Source organism: Camponotus floridanus, unplaced genomic scaffold (assembly GCF_003227725.1).
Source record: "Camponotus floridanus strain SB8 unplaced genomic scaffold, Cflo_v7.5 scaffold4, whole genome shotgun sequence".
Lineage (NCBI taxonomy): Eukaryota > Metazoa > Arthropoda > Insecta > Hymenoptera > Formicidae > Camponotus > Camponotus floridanus.
In genome coordinates, this window is record NW_020229547.1 from 2,172,249 (window position 1) to 2,189,148 (window position 16,900).

The 16,900-nt window shown below is 28.5% G+C and overlaps 1 protein-coding gene across 1 annotated transcript; it reads right to left on the reverse strand.

The window, feature by feature from the left end:
• Window positions 1–1,519: 1,519 nt before the first annotated feature.
• Window positions 1,520–15,771, reverse strand: LOC105252979 (sodium/potassium-transporting ATPase subunit beta-2). The gene is made up of 7 exons (XM_011260688.3): window positions 15,419–15,771; window positions 6,496–6,636; window positions 5,625–5,741; window positions 5,071–5,252; window positions 4,635–4,736; window positions 3,440–3,614; window positions 1,520–2,106 (listed from the first exon to the last, which is right to left on the reverse strand). The coding sequence occupies exons 1-7, from the start codon at window positions 15,567–15,569 to the stop codon at window positions 1,994–1,996; spliced, it is 981 nt and encodes a 326-aa protein (XP_011258990.1). The 5' UTR covers window positions 15,570–15,771; the 3' UTR covers window positions 1,520–1,993.
• Window positions 15,772–16,900: the final 1,129 nt, after the last annotated feature.

The window sequence follows — 16,900 nt, forward strand, 5'->3', positions numbered from 1 at the left end:
CTTATTTTTTAAATCCTTTGGCTGCAATACTCGCGTAAAACTACTTTCTCAAAACATTCAATAAGTAAAATATCACGATATGCACTACAATTGTATTGTACAATATCGATAAAAGCAAACCTGTATCAATACTTGGTTAAAGTTAAAGAATCTAAAAACATTAAAACTAAAAAAAAAACATGAAAAAGAAAAATTTTTCATATTGTGGCTCATTGATATATCCTCAAAATTCTATGTATAAGAGTTCCACAATCAGAAAGATACATCAAAATACAGAACAATATGAGAGTGTATGTGTGTGTACCTAATATTCTTAATGGATCATTGCATATATATTTAGAGTTTAAGTAAATTTATTTATATCACGAAAATATTGAGAAATGTATATCTAAGAAGAGATATATATCTAAGAATTATATATTCTTAATTTACTTATATGATTTTTAATATAGAGAATAGATTAAAGACAGAAAGAGAAGGGAAAGAGAGAAAAAGAGGAAGAGGCAGGAGAATAGTTTTACACAATTATATATAATCGCAACGAATAATTAAGAATTATATGATGCTCGCTCTTGTTTGTTTAAAAAAAAACAGTTTGTACTTGTATATTGGGTTATTTTTTTCATGATTATTAAGCTATTTTTTCATTATCATTTATTTAAAAAAAATAATTACTATGTAAAGCGCGATATATTTCATTCTGTACAATTATACTTATACCTTAATAAGTACCATGACATTTTGTTTAAATGAATTATTTGTTCCATATACATTGATTTTCGAGCGTACATATACTTTGTTCGACTATGTTGGAGATACATATAAATAATTCAAGACAATAGGAGAATAAGAGATGCACAGAATATTTCCTAAAAATAATTGTATAATTTTAATTACATTTAGTCACACAACATCTTCTCAAAACGTGGTACTTTAATAAGAAAATTAGAATTATTTATAATTTTTTAAATAATTTTCAGAAAATCCAATTTCTTTTTAAAGATTTAATCACCAATTTATTTCGCAAAATAGTTAGATCAGCATAAACTTGAATTTTTTGATATATTCACATTTTTACAGATGTTGCTAAATTTATTTATCTTTAAGTTACATTATATTCTTTAATTCCTGAATCTCTTATATCAATAATCTTTTTGCACTTGTGACCTTAAGCCGTTATTAAAATTTTAATTTTATATACAGATTTTGAGATGTAGCTATTTCTTAAACAAATATAAAAAATGTGTTATAATTTTATATAATTTTTTTGCAACTCTTTTTTTGCAGATTCTAATATTGAGATTCTTTGTGCTCTCCTATATACTTGATTTTTAATGTTGTTTTAATATATATATATATTTAAATATAAAATAAAATTATAAAATCCTTGAAAACTTTTATTTGATATATATATATTTTTAAATTTTTTAATCTTTTATTTTTTATATAAAAAAATAATGAATACTTTCGAATTTCAAAAATCTATCTTTTTTTTTAAATTTCCAAGGATTTAACATTGAAAATTTTTTTGCAAGAGTTAAAAGTTCTAAACATTTCTGTTGAGCAAAAGTCGAATATATCTTTCTCATAATTATTCTTTATGTACATATATTTATAAATTACAACAAGAAGCAACTCTTCTTTTTTGTCAGAACAATCGATAATCTTATTAAAATTAAGGCTAGATAAATTCGAATTCCGATATTTATACAATATCTCTAAAAAAGATGATTTGCAGTTTGTTCTCTGTAGTTGCACTGTTTATTTTTTGTCTGTTTCTCCAACAGTCTACAAAGAACAGACCTTTTATTTTGACTTAATAATTTTTTCTAGGCGCAAGCAATCGGCCATCATTATGATCGGAGATCCAACATCGTGGTGCTCCAATGATGTCCGGATCCTTTTGCTTTGTGTATCTTGAAAAATTTCCTAATCGCGAAATAACGCTGTATAAAATAACGGCGCGCTAAAAATGATAAATCGCAATATACGATCATTCGTCGATCATCAGTTCAAAATGTACCGCACCCTTCTTTTCGGTTCTAATTGAACTGTATTCGATATTCTTTGCCCATGCCCGACACTCGACGTTGATGATTTGATTCCCTGCAAAAACAAGCCAATTTAGATAATTTTATCAGTTTTAAACGAGCGAATTCTCTTTTTTCTTTATTGATATAAGAATATTTTAAAATTTTAATATTCAGAATTATAAAATAAGAGAAAACATAACGAAACAATTAGCATTTATTGAAATTTTATGAAATAAATACGATAACTAACAATAAGATAATAGAAATAAATAAGTTAAGATAATAGAAATAAATAAAATAATAGATATTTAAAGCTAAAAAATAAAAAATCAGTTTTTTTAAAAATTGATAAATGAACCGATATATTATACAAATGCTCTATTACTTTATAATAAAGATCATAATTCATAAATATTACTTCATAGTATAAATCAATAAAGATTACAATTAAATTAATTATCTTTATATACGAATACACTGTGACATAATTTATGTACACAGATAGCAAATAAAAAATCTGTAACGTATTATCAACACATTTTTTACATTTATATTGTTTTAAGGATATCTGAAAAGGAAATATAAAATCCACGAAAAATTATTAAAATAGAATAGATTAAATTAAACTATAAATGCAGTTTTAAACGAACGTGTGCTGACTGACGACACCTTTCGACGACCGATATCATGCTGCAACACACCGGCTTTTACCGGTTTCATCTGGAGAACGCGTCATTTACTTACGAGTCGTATATGAACCGGTCAAGGATGGCAAATGGCGGATAGCGAACTCGATAAAAAAGTTGATATCAATATTATTTTAAACATATACTCGTATGTCAGAAAAAAGCTACGATGCCAAAGATATCTAAAATTTAAATTGTGATTTGAAGTTTTTAAAGAGATATTTTAACGCTACAAATAATATAGTGAAAAAAGAAATCATTGCAGAGAATTCAATCATTTAATTGCGTTCTGAGAAGAGAAATAAAGAAGGATGAGAGAAAGATAAAATTATTCACAAACTATATTTTATATTATATAATATAACAAATATTTTTGTATAACATATATATATATATATATATATATATATATATATATTATTTATTATTAATCTATTTATATATTATTTATTATAAATCTAAGAAAATTTTATTAAAAAAGTATTGTTTGGAAGTTTTCATATTTTTTTTGTTTTCTTGTGTTTTTATTCCCGACTGCTGCCAACCGTAGGTTGGCAAAAAGACGGAGGGAGTATGCGTTTTTATTTTTTATTAACTTTTTTGTTCTTATTTTTTTATTATTATGTATTATTCTCTTTTGCGATCGTAAATATTTTCATTTTCTATTTTCATCATTTTTTAAAAATGTAATTTGTAAAACGATATCGATGTTAAACTTACTCGTGGGTCGAAGAAATTGGACGGCGACGACTGGGCTTAAGTATCCGGGTGTATTTATATATGGATAATAGAATCCTGGAAAACCATGTCCCTCAGGATAATATTTTAGTCCGTTATCAAGATTCTCTACATCGTGAGGATTATCTCCTTTGCAGGATACCCATACGGTATTTAACTACAATGTAAAAAAAAATATAAACTAAATGTAATTTTATGTTATGCGAGAGATAATGATCTTTTATGAAATACTAAAATGAAAATGTAATTAAACTTTTTGTCTCAATTTCCAAATTGGAGATGAAAGACATTATTTAAATTTTAAATGCGATAAGTAAAAAATGATACACGCAATTATTATTAGCAGCAATACTTGAATATATTACTGGATATATATATATATATATATATATCCTAAATTTTTTTGCGAAAATTAAATTCTGTTTTAAGTTGTTTCTTTTCGTTTCATTATACTTTCAGTATATCAGGAGACAGTTCATTATTTATGTCGATGTATATTTGCATAAGTTTTCACTTATTTAAAACATACTGTTACAGCTTAGAAAATATTCGGTATCAGTATATTTTAAAAACAAGTTGCTACTATATATTGCGCAATATTAGGCTATTATCATCAAAAAATCGAATGAAGAGTAATTTTCATCATAATCTCTAATTCTCTCTCTCTTTCTTATATATATATATATATATATATATATATATATATATAAATTATTGTAAAATATTGTAAACAGTACTTCTTAAGTATATATATACTTAAGAAGTACTGTTTACAATTCTTCGAAGAGCAATTAAGATGTATCGTTTACAATTCTTATCCGTGTTTGGTCATAGATAATGCGCTTATTAAAAATTCTAATTCTGAAAGCAAATACTGAATAGAGATAAAAATGTGTAATATCGCATTCTATTGAATTGCTGGTTGATTGAATATTCTCTGTGACTTAAATTGAATAAGAAAATAATATTAAATAAAATCTTTTTCCCCCTTCTATTTATAATTCTGAATTTTCAAACGTCCCAAATCCAATATTAAATTAATCAAGAAGTGACTTGGCTGATGAAAAGTATTTTACGCGTTGCAAGTTTAAATAGTCAAGTTTCTTTCTGAATTTTCAAATCCAGATCTTTTTTTTATTTTTATCGACTGATATAACTGACTGACCGACTAACTAACCCATGAAGCGTTGACTGTCTTTATATATTCGACTAGCTCGGCTGGCATTTCGGCCGGCAAATTTTCCGTGTCGTTATAATACTCGGGTATCCATCCGTATATCTGAAAAATAAAATTTTGAAAAATCTCTTAAAAAATCTTACGATCAAAATGAAACGATAAAGTGAAAAAATAAAAGATTAACATATCGCAACACTTAAATAAAGCATGTATTATTCAAATAAAAATTCAAAAATTAGTATATGTATTATTTAAATAAAAAAATATACAAAATTATAAATAATTGCTTCTATATCTAATTGTCTCGAGATATTCAATTAGCGAAATGATACATGCTTCTGAAAACTTGCGATGATTAGAAAAATATCTCTGAAAATTGAGATATATAAATGGATGCGTTTAAACAAAAGTTTGTATCGATATTCGACATTCTTACTCTGTTAAGCTTGATAAAGATGCAAGGTGACGAGTTGTTGAAACCATATTGCTGACTTGGCGAACATGGTCCCCATTGATTGATGGGGACCGCGCATACCTTACCATCCTTCACCGGCGAGGTGTATTTACAGATTTCCTGGTTTCTACCGCCATTAGGCAAGAGTTTTGAATCGACGTATTCTGTCAATCAAAGAGAGACACGATTTAGATTATACTTAATTTATTTCGAGTACGAAGAAACTATTTAAATCATAAGAGTGAAAGCGCAATATGAAACTATTTATTTTTAGCAAATAAATATGAGGAGAATGTCCCATTAAAATAAGTATGTAATTCGAATTTGGGAATTTTAGTCTGAGATCTAACGGCATCTAAGACACACAGATGCTTGCGATGACAATTTTTTTTGACAGCGTGCACATGTTAGTGTCGCTCTCCTTCTCACCGGTGCTCGATGATTTATTTTCGTCATCTGCGTTATTAGTAAGACTCATTGAAGAATTAATGACAGTGTTAATATCGATGATAAATGCGAGGTCCATTTCTACTCACTTTCCAAAAATTTGTCTAGGATTTGTGTCCACTTTCGTACTTCGGTCGCATTCGACGCGCTGTACCAAATGAGCGATCTCTCATCCGGGTTATCCGAAATCGGTCGAAAGCCCATGCCTAGTGATTGTAAATAAAATTCAATCAAAAAATCGCAACGAGTTAAATATGTAAATTTTCATTGAATTTGTGCATTATAAATAAGTATCTCTTGTAAATAATATCGAGAAAAAAATCCGATGAATAAGTAATCTTTATTTTCGTGACAGAATTTAGCCGAAAATATTCTACAGCTTTCATCACAAAACCAATTACCTTTACTACTAACTTATTCTTAACCTAGGTGTTAATTATTATTTATCATTAATTTAATCTTTATTTTATTCATAGTTTAAGTTTGTGACGTTAAGCACATTTATGTAATGCACGTTATCGCATGGAAATACTGTCATAAAGAGTTGCGATAAGATATGATTTCATTCTATAACTCATTTTATAAAAACTTCTTTAGGAAAAATGTACAGTTCAATGTTTATTTGTATGTTAGTTATTATAAAAAAATATCTGATATTTTTTAGGTGTATATATTTATACAAGTTCATGTCTTCTTAAATAAAAAATGTATTAAATTAAATTATATATATATATATATATATATATATATATATACACATACATATTTACTTGCCTTGCACAAAATGTTAGTCTCTAAAAATAATATTCTATCCAGCGCAGCATAGGAAAGAAATAAATAATTTGTTTTAAATATATGTGTCTTTAGAAACAATATCAATATTATATAATCAGATTCCTTCATGTAATGTCTTTCTATGCACAATTAAGCGAATATAGTTTCGCATAGTCAAAATCTTACCTGGAGAGGTGCCTATAAGACTGCTACTTAGAATCCACGTAGGTCTGTCATCGCTCAACGTGGCGAGCATGCCTTTCATGCAAATAGCGAAGAGTGCCGCCAATCCGGCATAGAAACAAATGTAGAAGACAAGAGTTATACCTGAAGAAGAAAAAAAAACGCGGTAAAAGTCAATCTCTTTTTCATATTGTAAAGAAAAATTCTCAATCGTATGTTACATTCTTTTTCATCCAAAAGTGTGTAAAATAAATTTGAAGTAACTTTATCTCGACAATAAAATAAAATTTCTATCAATATCATAATAAAATTTCTATCAATTTCTTCAACAATATTTTTTAGACACGATATGTAGGGCTATCTTCTTTAACATCGAAATCCTTCGTCGTTTCTTCGCAATTTCACGATAAAGGGAGAAAGAGAGGAAGAAGGAGAAGAGTTCTTGCTATTTATATATTTTCGCCATTGACGCACTTTTCGCGACGTCATTGTGATCTAAATATTCATTGCGTGCGTCGGAGAGCCTAAAGAGCCTCACGAGTATTATCTTTTCTCAAATTTTCTTTTTTTCTTCTTGCCATTCATCGACGTCGATCGGCCCACCAGTCTACTTCGGTCCACTTATGCAACCACGAAAACTTTCATCGTTCCGTCGATCGTACGAAAAATATTTAAAGCATAGGGCGCCCTGCCAACGCACGCTCTAAATATAGATCCTTTTTCAAAAGCGCCGAGAGTCACAAGAAGATGGGCGGCCAAACTATCACGCTATGCTGCTATTAATATGGGGAAAAAAATGCAAATATTAATCCCGAAGATTGGGACCTTTGTGGAGAATTGGACGTTTCAATGCTTGAATATCACGTAGAAGCTTTATTCATTATTTAGTATTAGATAGTTTAATTTGTTTTTTACTTGAAAAAATATATATTAAAAAAAATCTATTTAAGGATATGGTAAAAAATTATCAAACTTTATATATGTTTTTTTTTCAACATTAGATTATATATCCTCTTTTTATTTTCTTCCTCATATGTATGATTATATTTTGCTTTTTTTGAATTTCGATCATGACTTAAGTAAACTTTTTTTGACGACTTTAATTGTAGCTTTTGATAAAATTATAATTTCTCTATAAATCGAATCATGATTTAGTTATTTCCAGATTAAAAAGGACTGATAAAACAATCGAACTAAAAAAAAATATATATATATATATAAAGATTAGAAAATTTGATTTTACAAGAGAGTATTCCAAAGATTTTGATAATATTTTTATACGTTCAACATTTTGTTGAAGCACCTAAATATTCAACCGTTTTGTCAAAATGTTTAAAAAATTATTTACTTTTTTAAATAAAAAATTTTTTTTAATTCTACCGTTTTACACATTCGTTTCCTTGTAAAATTATAAAATTGCTGAATATGTAACTTCTGTTTGTTGAGAGTTTTAATATAATAGTAAGAATTTTATGGCTTCTATAAACACCCCAATTATCTACCCAGCGTAAAGGAAGCTGAACAAAGATATTTAAATATGGACCCATTGGTTTCGTTTGATTACGCATTCGAATGCGTTTTCGAGGGCGTTTAAAATAACCGACGCTATGCAATCCACAATAACTCCGTTCATCACAAATTTTGATTTAATGTAATAATTCACGAGTTTTATTTTAATGTATACTAAGTATAATAAATAAGTATAGTAAGTATAGTAAGTATAGTAAAATAAGTATAATAAAAAGTATTTATAATAAAAAATATTTGTACAACATGCAAGATGCTGTAGATATTCGCACTTGTCATTAACGATTTGCAAAATCCCGCGCTAACGAGCCTCGAGAATGAAAAATATAATGCTTATTCTTCTTTTGTCTTTGACTCAACAATCACAATTAAGAAATTATACAATTTATTTGTAAATTTCATCGAGAGAAACGGACGGGATAAAAGAATGTTTCTTTAATTAATTTAATATTTAGACACAGTGTCTATCATTATGGCTGCGAATTGGAGCAGCTTTCGCAAACAGACAGTATCTGGCCATTCTCTTATCATATTCTTCAAAGTGTTGACTAAAGCACTTTGGTTTAGATTTCTTTCGATCGTTCGTGGTAATTTTTCTTTGTTTTATATCACGTAATTATTTTCATCAGCATTATAAACAAGCAGCACGATATAATACATGGGAGTGAGAGCGATTTAATAATTAAATTATATAACAATCGAACAGTTTTGTTATATAATTTATAAAACATATCTCGATTGCTTATCTTTTCGTAAAAGGTAACGATAAGTAATAAGATACTTTAAAGTGACGTCAGAATTGAGTATTGCTGCAATATAAAGATAGAAGTATCATTCGTTCGTTTCCTCAATTGTTATAATTTTCTATTATTTATTTTCTATATAATTTAATAATTTTCTAACTATAGATTCCTAAATATTTCAAACTATATAAGATACAATATAACTATATAAGATACAATCAAATATTTTTGTATAACACATTGAGAGAGATTTAATTTGGCATCAAAATTATAATACATATGATGTAAAAATTACAATACACATAATAAATTTTGAATCAAATATTTATTAGATCGTATTTTTAATTTAATTGTTCACAATGATGAAATCTTTGACAAAAAGATTTTTAAGTCTTCCGACTTATTTTTTTAAAGGATTTTAAAATTACTTATTTTTTAAAGAGTTTTATTTTTAGATGAGATTTTTAGATGAGCTGTTTTTTTTTAAATAACGCTAAATTAAATATTTAAAAATGCTTTATTTAATATAGATGCTTTATAAAATAAGTAATGCTTGTCGAATAAAAAAAGATTTGAACACAAATCTATCTCAAGACCTATATAAGCTCTTTTTTCTCTGTAATTTGTCATAAACGAATCATGACCTTTATTGTTTTCTCAACGAACACTCGTCGATTCTGTAAAGCGGATCGGTTTTAAAGACACGCGAAGTGAATGTGAACCTTCTATTCATCAGGATGATATATCGTCTCTCTAAGATCACCCAAGATATCAAATTGTGGGGGGATAGTAAAATGATCGCTTGTATGTAGCATCGAGAACATATCTTGAAACACAGTACACACTCGCGCGATAATGTCGAGAGAAGTCACAGATGAATTTACATGCATGATAATGCGCCGCATATGATCCATCGAGTCTTATCACTACTCGGTTGTTGATCTACTCGCCGATGAATCGCATTCTCATTCTCGCAATGATTTGTGAGCACTAGGAAATTACATGGCAGACATTGGAGCGCTTGAAAAGAGTCGACGACTGATATCAGAATTTTGGGAGCGTTAACTGAACAAATAACATTCTTGCTATAACAATCGAAAAAACGAAACAAAGAAAGTCCCTTCCATTTTTGTTTTTTTACGCTTCATTGCATAAATTTTTAAATATTATAATTGAGTAAATTCTTAATAAATTCTTTCCATGCAATTCTTTCCATTACACATAGAAGAAACTTAATCATTTTTACATATCGTACAAGTTTGAAATTGAACATATCGAAAACTCTTTCCTCTCATCAATTAATAAATAACTGTAAATCTTAATCCACTTTCGCTGAGAAGTCAAAGAGGAATTATATTAAATAATACATGAAAAAATAGGAAAAAATAGAATTTTTAATTATTATTTTAAAATTGTGAGACAAAAACTCGATAAAAGTAGAATTTTATTAATGTATCGAAAAAGTTATGTACGATATTTTTTAATTCAATAAAACAGTGAGAGAATAGAAATCTCTTAAACTTTATTTTTACGCGCTGTGGTAATGAAATCTCTCCTCAAAGATTCTATAGATACTTAATTCTGTTTCGTAGACAAATTTTACTGCGTTTGCAGTACGCAATAAAAAAGATTTAAGTTGGACAATTATCGACGACAAAAAACAAAATAGGGAAAATGAAAAATTGTGATTTAAATTATTCCGTTAGTTCAGTTTCGCACTCGCTGAGATAGATCGAGCATGAAGTCTTCACGGAATAGAAAATATTCACACGCGCAAATGAATCGCTCTTTGAATTTAAAGATGTTTTTTTCTTATTTTTTTTCTTAATTCTATCCCGTTACACCAGTGATTTATTATGCCACGCCATGGTTTCTGTCGCATCACGCATCAAGTTATTTCAGCAAAAATGTCATTCCTTTTTTTTCTTCTTTTCTATAAAAGCCTCGCTCAGTTCTCATTGGTTGCACAGGAATTTAGCGACATTGAAGCCGCGTGAGAATTGATTTGATTAGCGTGAAAATTCGCACGCGAAACGATATGACTATAAATTGAGAGGCACGTAATTCATAGCTTGTCGCATATGCACGTCACGTAAATTGTAAAGAAATATTGTATATAAAAACCAAACACATTTATGGACTGAAATATATTTATAGAATTGTGTAATTTATGTCACGTAACCAAGATCCTTCGTGAATAATTAAATGTAAATTGCTATTAATTAATTATTATATTGCTCAATGTATTTAATATTTCTTTTATTAAAAAGAAAAATAGTAAAAATTTCTATATTCGTTTTACATTCAATAACTTTCGAATTTCCGTCTCAAGATGTTGATCAACAATTTCATAATCCATATCCGTTGCCGGTCATTGACGCCATAATCAGAATTATGGAAAGCGATTGAAAGCTCGATTATATTCGTATCGAAATTTGCTTATTCGACAAGTCCAAAATGGTAAAAGATATCTTGCGTTATAAAGAAGGAATATCACAAACTCGTATACTAAATAAAAAACCGATAGTTATCGATAATACGACCAGTTGGTTACGTATTCAGTCACATATAAGAAAACACGTGTATTTCTCGTGAACTACAGCTGCTCACGACTGGCTTTCCTGCAGCAGGAAAAGAATAAATTTAATATCGTGCGCGTGATGACGTCAGTTCGATAAAAAAAAAAAGATATTCGTGATAATGTTCGAATTACTTTATCACGAATATCTTATCACGATCTTTGGAAAATGATATTTTCCTAAGCTTGCTGACATTAACGATGTCACCGCGCACATATCTTGCAAATTATAAATAGTATTATATTATTATTATTATCTATTTATTATCACCTGTTTCTTTTTGTTGAAAGAATAAAATGTCGCTTCTTTGTAAAAACTTCATATTTTCAAATATAGTTAGTTTTTTAGACATAGAAAAAATTTATATTTTTATGAATGTGACTTACCAAATTATAAAATATATTTTAAAATGATTGATTGTTTTTTATCTTATGCCGTTTTAAATTATAGAAGAAAATGTAAAATTTGATATCTCGCAATTTATAGAAGAAAATGTAAAATTTGATATTTCGAGGAACATTACAATTATGAATTTTAAGGTAAATTAATGTCTCAATATATCCTCCATAAAATATAAAAAAAAACATTTGACACAAATCCAAAACAGAATCGAAAAACTGCTGTCCAATTTCGCGTAAAATTATTCAAAAAAGTTTATGTTTTTCATGAAAAAGATTCGGTTTTTACTGCAAGATTAATTAAGCATGCTACATGAGTCACATTACTCAACATCATTATGATTATTCAAAATCAATTCAATGCGGATAAATAATGGAACGCGAATAATATTAGTAAACATTTTTCGGCTTGATTGCTTTATAGAATGCCAAAACGCTTTTACATTCGCGGTTTCACCGACCTAATGTGTCCTATTGCATAACATTGCTAAAGAAAACATGTTTGGAATCAATATTAGACGCTCGAGAATTGCAAGATTTTCAAGGCCATTTACTTGAAATCAACAGAACTGATTTCTTCTTCGAGTAAAATAATAAAAAAATCATAGATTAGAAAATATTCTTATGTAACACAAAAAATTACGATATTCATTTATTATAACTAATATGATGTAGTTCTGTATTAAATATTAAATGAGATGGTATTCATATCTGATAAAAAAATCTGATTAAGATAAAAACTTTTAGTAACTCAAAATAATAAATTTAACTCAAAATAATAAATTCAGTAGAGCAAAATAATATAAGAGTAACATTTAAAAAAATGGTATATTAAATCTTTTCATATCATATATTTTGGATTACATCTTTTGAAAGACTGCTGAGAGAATCTACAATTCATTAGCGTATCATCGAAAACAATTTACTCAAATGTATCTGGACGCCTTTGGATACACTATTTTTAGGAATTGGCATGTTTGCAATAACATTTTCGCATTTGAAACGTTGCCCTAATGAGGACGATCCTGTTAACATCTCTAAATCATTTTAATGTTTTTCAAACGTTATTTTATATCCAAGTGTCATTTTCATCGATATAGAGTCATATGCAACTAATTATCTTTCTCGAATTATTCTATTTTTAATTTAATAATTGTCATTGACTTTTTGTCTATTAATCAAATTTTACGTTTTGATCTATTAATCAAATTTTACGTTTTGATTGTTTTCCTTTCAATAAAATTCTAATTTGAGAAATGAAGAACAATTACCGAAGAAACTCAAAACGATGGATTGCACATTTTGTGTCAAAATTAAAAAGGAGAAAAATCGAAAAGAAAATTTCTCGATTAATTATATTCTTGACAGTGAAATGCAGAAAGATCTTACGAGAATGTTAAAAAGAAATAGTGGATCTGGAGATGAATCATGAGACGTGAATTTGAATTGTTTGACAATTTATATCATATATCATGGATCTGTGTGACGTTAATAATAAAAATATAAGGAAAAATCGATAATTGGCAGGAAAAGTCTCTCGGCAAAACAAGATAAGTTAACATACGTACGTCCAAAAAATCTGCGTTCTCAAGTAAATAAATTCCTTTCAATCTCGTTACGTAAAAATTCTACTCATATAAAAAAAGAGAAAAGAAACGTATATCTTCGACATCTGCCAACATCGATTCGCACGCGATATGCTTGCACATGTTCTATCCTCATAATAACGCTATTGACGATCCCGTCTCGAAGATTTGGAGGAAAGGCGACGCGTCAGGACGGTACCAGAAGTATCCCCTTCGTTGTGTTACTATTACCATCACCGATACTTATTTCCGGCGCTTTCTTTCTCTCTCTCGTGCCAGCCGCTGCCAAAACGCGAGGCTCAGGGTCGGCTGTTTCTAAACAGCCGCCAAGAAGTCTACGTAAGACATCCTCTCTCGACACGCATCACACGTGTATATCGATTAATGTTGAATTGCTTCTTTTAATTCGTTACATTTGCCGAATAAAAATCGATTATATGCGACCGGTCAATATTGATTACCGATCGAAATTAATTACCGATCATTTGTTAAATTTTCTAATTAATCATTAAGTGTATTTACTTTTAATCTAATATAAGAATATAAGAATATTGATTATGACTGAACTTTCTCTTCTTTCTCATATCTCTGTCTCTCTCTCTCTCTCTCTCTCTCTCTCTCTCTCTCTCTCTCTCTCTCTCTCTCTCTCTCTCTTTGTCTCTCTCAATTCAAAATATTAACTTCTATGTGAAAAAGCAAATTGGAATATTTCTCGATCACTCGCTCTAACATCAATTTTTTTGTGATAACGATAACGCCGTGATATGATAGTACATTGATTATTCTGAATATTTATTTTTTTAATCTTTTCGATTTTATATTGGTTTCGAGAATCGAAAGGATTTCCACACATTAGAAACTTATATGAAAATGATACCTATAATAAATGTTGATTAAAAAATTGAATAAATTTTAGAAACTATTATTTGCGAATGGTTGAATTTATTAAGATAATATAGAAATTGATATATGTAAATACAGAAAAGAATACAATATTATATTTTTTAAGTGTATAGACATAATAGCCACGTGATTTTATATGAATAATAAATTGTTTTTAGTATTTCCGTAGTCAAATAAATCATTCGTTAAATCTATATTTTTTTATCTCACATTGACATTATTCAGTTTTCATGTCAAGGAAACTTAATACAAGAAAGCGGTTTACGAAATAGTTGTACGTGTGTTTGTGCGAATGCGTGTAGACATTTAATCAATCATTCGCGTCATAAATGTTTCGAAAAAACCAATTTAGGAAGAAGAAAATTATTCTGCGCGTTTTATGTTCATTGAATGAATATAAAAACAGAATATCATATATTAATAATCTGCATGTTACGAAATATAATAGGAATATTAATATTAATTTTATCTTCACACAATTTACGGTAATCTAAACTTGTCCAGATATTAAAGTACCGTCACATTTAATTAATAAAACTTTTTTGTTATCAATATTAAAATATTTTAAGCTTTAAATTTTTGAATTTTGACACGAAAATATCATAACTAATAATATTAATTGCGTACAGTTACGCAAGAAGAGAAAAATATCACTGATAAAAATTTTATTTTGAATTTTATATGTATGAAAATGTATTGTGATATAAATTGCATTTGCGTAAAATGAAACTTAATAATAATCAAAATGTCATATGAAGTAAAGAACCATTTTCCCGTCTCTTGAATGTAAACTGTTTGTTTCTCGCATTTATTATTTAATGTGTCTATTTTAATAAGATTTTGATGTTAAAATCATTTTTAAGATAAACAATCATACATATTAATAATAATAATGCAAGTTTTAAAGATTAAAAAAAATTTCTATTTTGTAAAATAATTGATTCAGAGCGATTCAGAAGTATTGGAACTGCGAGAAAACAAATATTAAAGATCATTAAAAATACAATTGTCAAGAGTTACAAAAAAAAATTATTTTAATTTCACAATTTCTCTTCTTTCCCTCTATATTAATATTAATATTAATAATTTTTTTAAACGGTAGCTAAAAAAGGACAGTATTTTGAAGTTCCTCCTTCGATGTTCAATTAATATTCATATCGAGGTACTTGAAATTACACTGAACGACTTACCCCATTTCTTCGGTGGGTGACCGCAGCAGGTTCCGTCTTCTTTATTGTAAAGGCCATCGCGAAATGCCTGCCAGCGCGTTCTGGTATCAGGTACTCGCATATAATCGAACTCGTAAGTACCATTTTGCACTTGCTTGCCGCGTACACTCATCACGACGACCGCTATCGGTTGTTCTTTGGTCGACAGGTAGACAGGCAGGCAGGTACGTAGAAATCGTAGGTCTCTTGTCAACCTTCCCGCGCCGGGCAACTCGTGCGGACTGATACGCGATGAAAGATAGCGGTGAAACGCAAGGCGACCGCACTTGGCCTGAACCGGCCTAAACTGGGAGAGTTCGCTCGCGACTAGCGATATACGTAGGTAGCGAATGTAGAGGCTGTCTTCGTAAGAGGGGCAAGTTGAGTCGAGCTGACGTTGCTCGCCGATCTCTGACTTGTTCGGCTTCCAGTTTATACTTGACGCGGCAAAACTTAATTTTGCTGCCGAGGAAAAGGAAGCGAATTCATTCGGCGAATCGAAATGTAGAATGTTGCGATTCTTCTTATTTTTTCTCGATTGATTTCGAAGAACGCGTTCTTAAAAATTGGAGTAATTGATCTATAAGACTGATCTGTTTGAGAATAATTATCAATGACATCTCATGGCCTGATTAAATAAAAAATTCTTTCAATATTTAATATCTTGAATAATCTCAATATCTAATCTCAATATCAGGAATCTATTGAAAACCATCTCAGATATTTTCTCAGCGTTATTTTAGTCTTTAATTTTGAGATTACAACTTCTTCAATTATTACTTTTATGATTTAAACGTCGCATTAAATCCATTTTAATCGATCTATATAATTCGCGGCAGAGACAGAATTCTATTTATAATTTTATACGTGGAATCTATTCTGATACATATACTACATATATTGATATATTTTGTACATGTATGTAAATGTATTCTGATTCCTCAATAATTATCTCATACTATATATATAGCAGGCAAATGGAATGCAATTTTATGATATGATTCATTCATCAGCATTTCGGCTGGTACATAAATATGATAAACATACATACATACACATATACGCGATAATTTCCTTTTTGGTTGTTGCTTCTGATGATAAAAAAATTATATTTTGATCTGGTAACGTATTAATATGTACATATATAATTTCGCGTTTCTCTCGCACACACAAGTTTATATTATATAAAACTAAAAGTATTATTAATTCTTTTTAATTAAACGTATAACTGAATATTATTACCTATATAACATTTATTAATACGTAATTAATAAAGAAATTGTAATAAAGGATTTCGAAAAGATTATTAAATGTTAAATGATAATAAATAATAAAAATGTATGTTTCCTGTAAGTAGAAAAAATTCAAAAAATTTGCATAGAAAATTTACTTCAACTTGAAATCGATATTAAAATATGTCCCACAATTAATAAGCGATCAGAATTTGCGCTATGAAAAAATTCA

Excerpts from the sequence above, each read along its gene's own strand:
- LOC105252979 (XM_011260688.3), bottom strand. The coding sequence starts at position 15,569 with ATGAGTGTACGCGGCAAGCAAGTGCAAAATGGTACTTACGAGTTCGAT. Across the intron at positions 6,637-15,418 it reads TCACCCACCGAAGAAATGGG|GTATAACTCTTGTCTTCTAC; the intron begins GTAAGTCGTTCA and ends TTTCTTCTTCAG. Across the intron at positions 4,737-5,070 it reads TCTTTATCAAGCTTAACAGA|ATATACGGATGGATACCCGA; the intron begins GTAAGAATGTCG and ends TTTATTTTTCAG.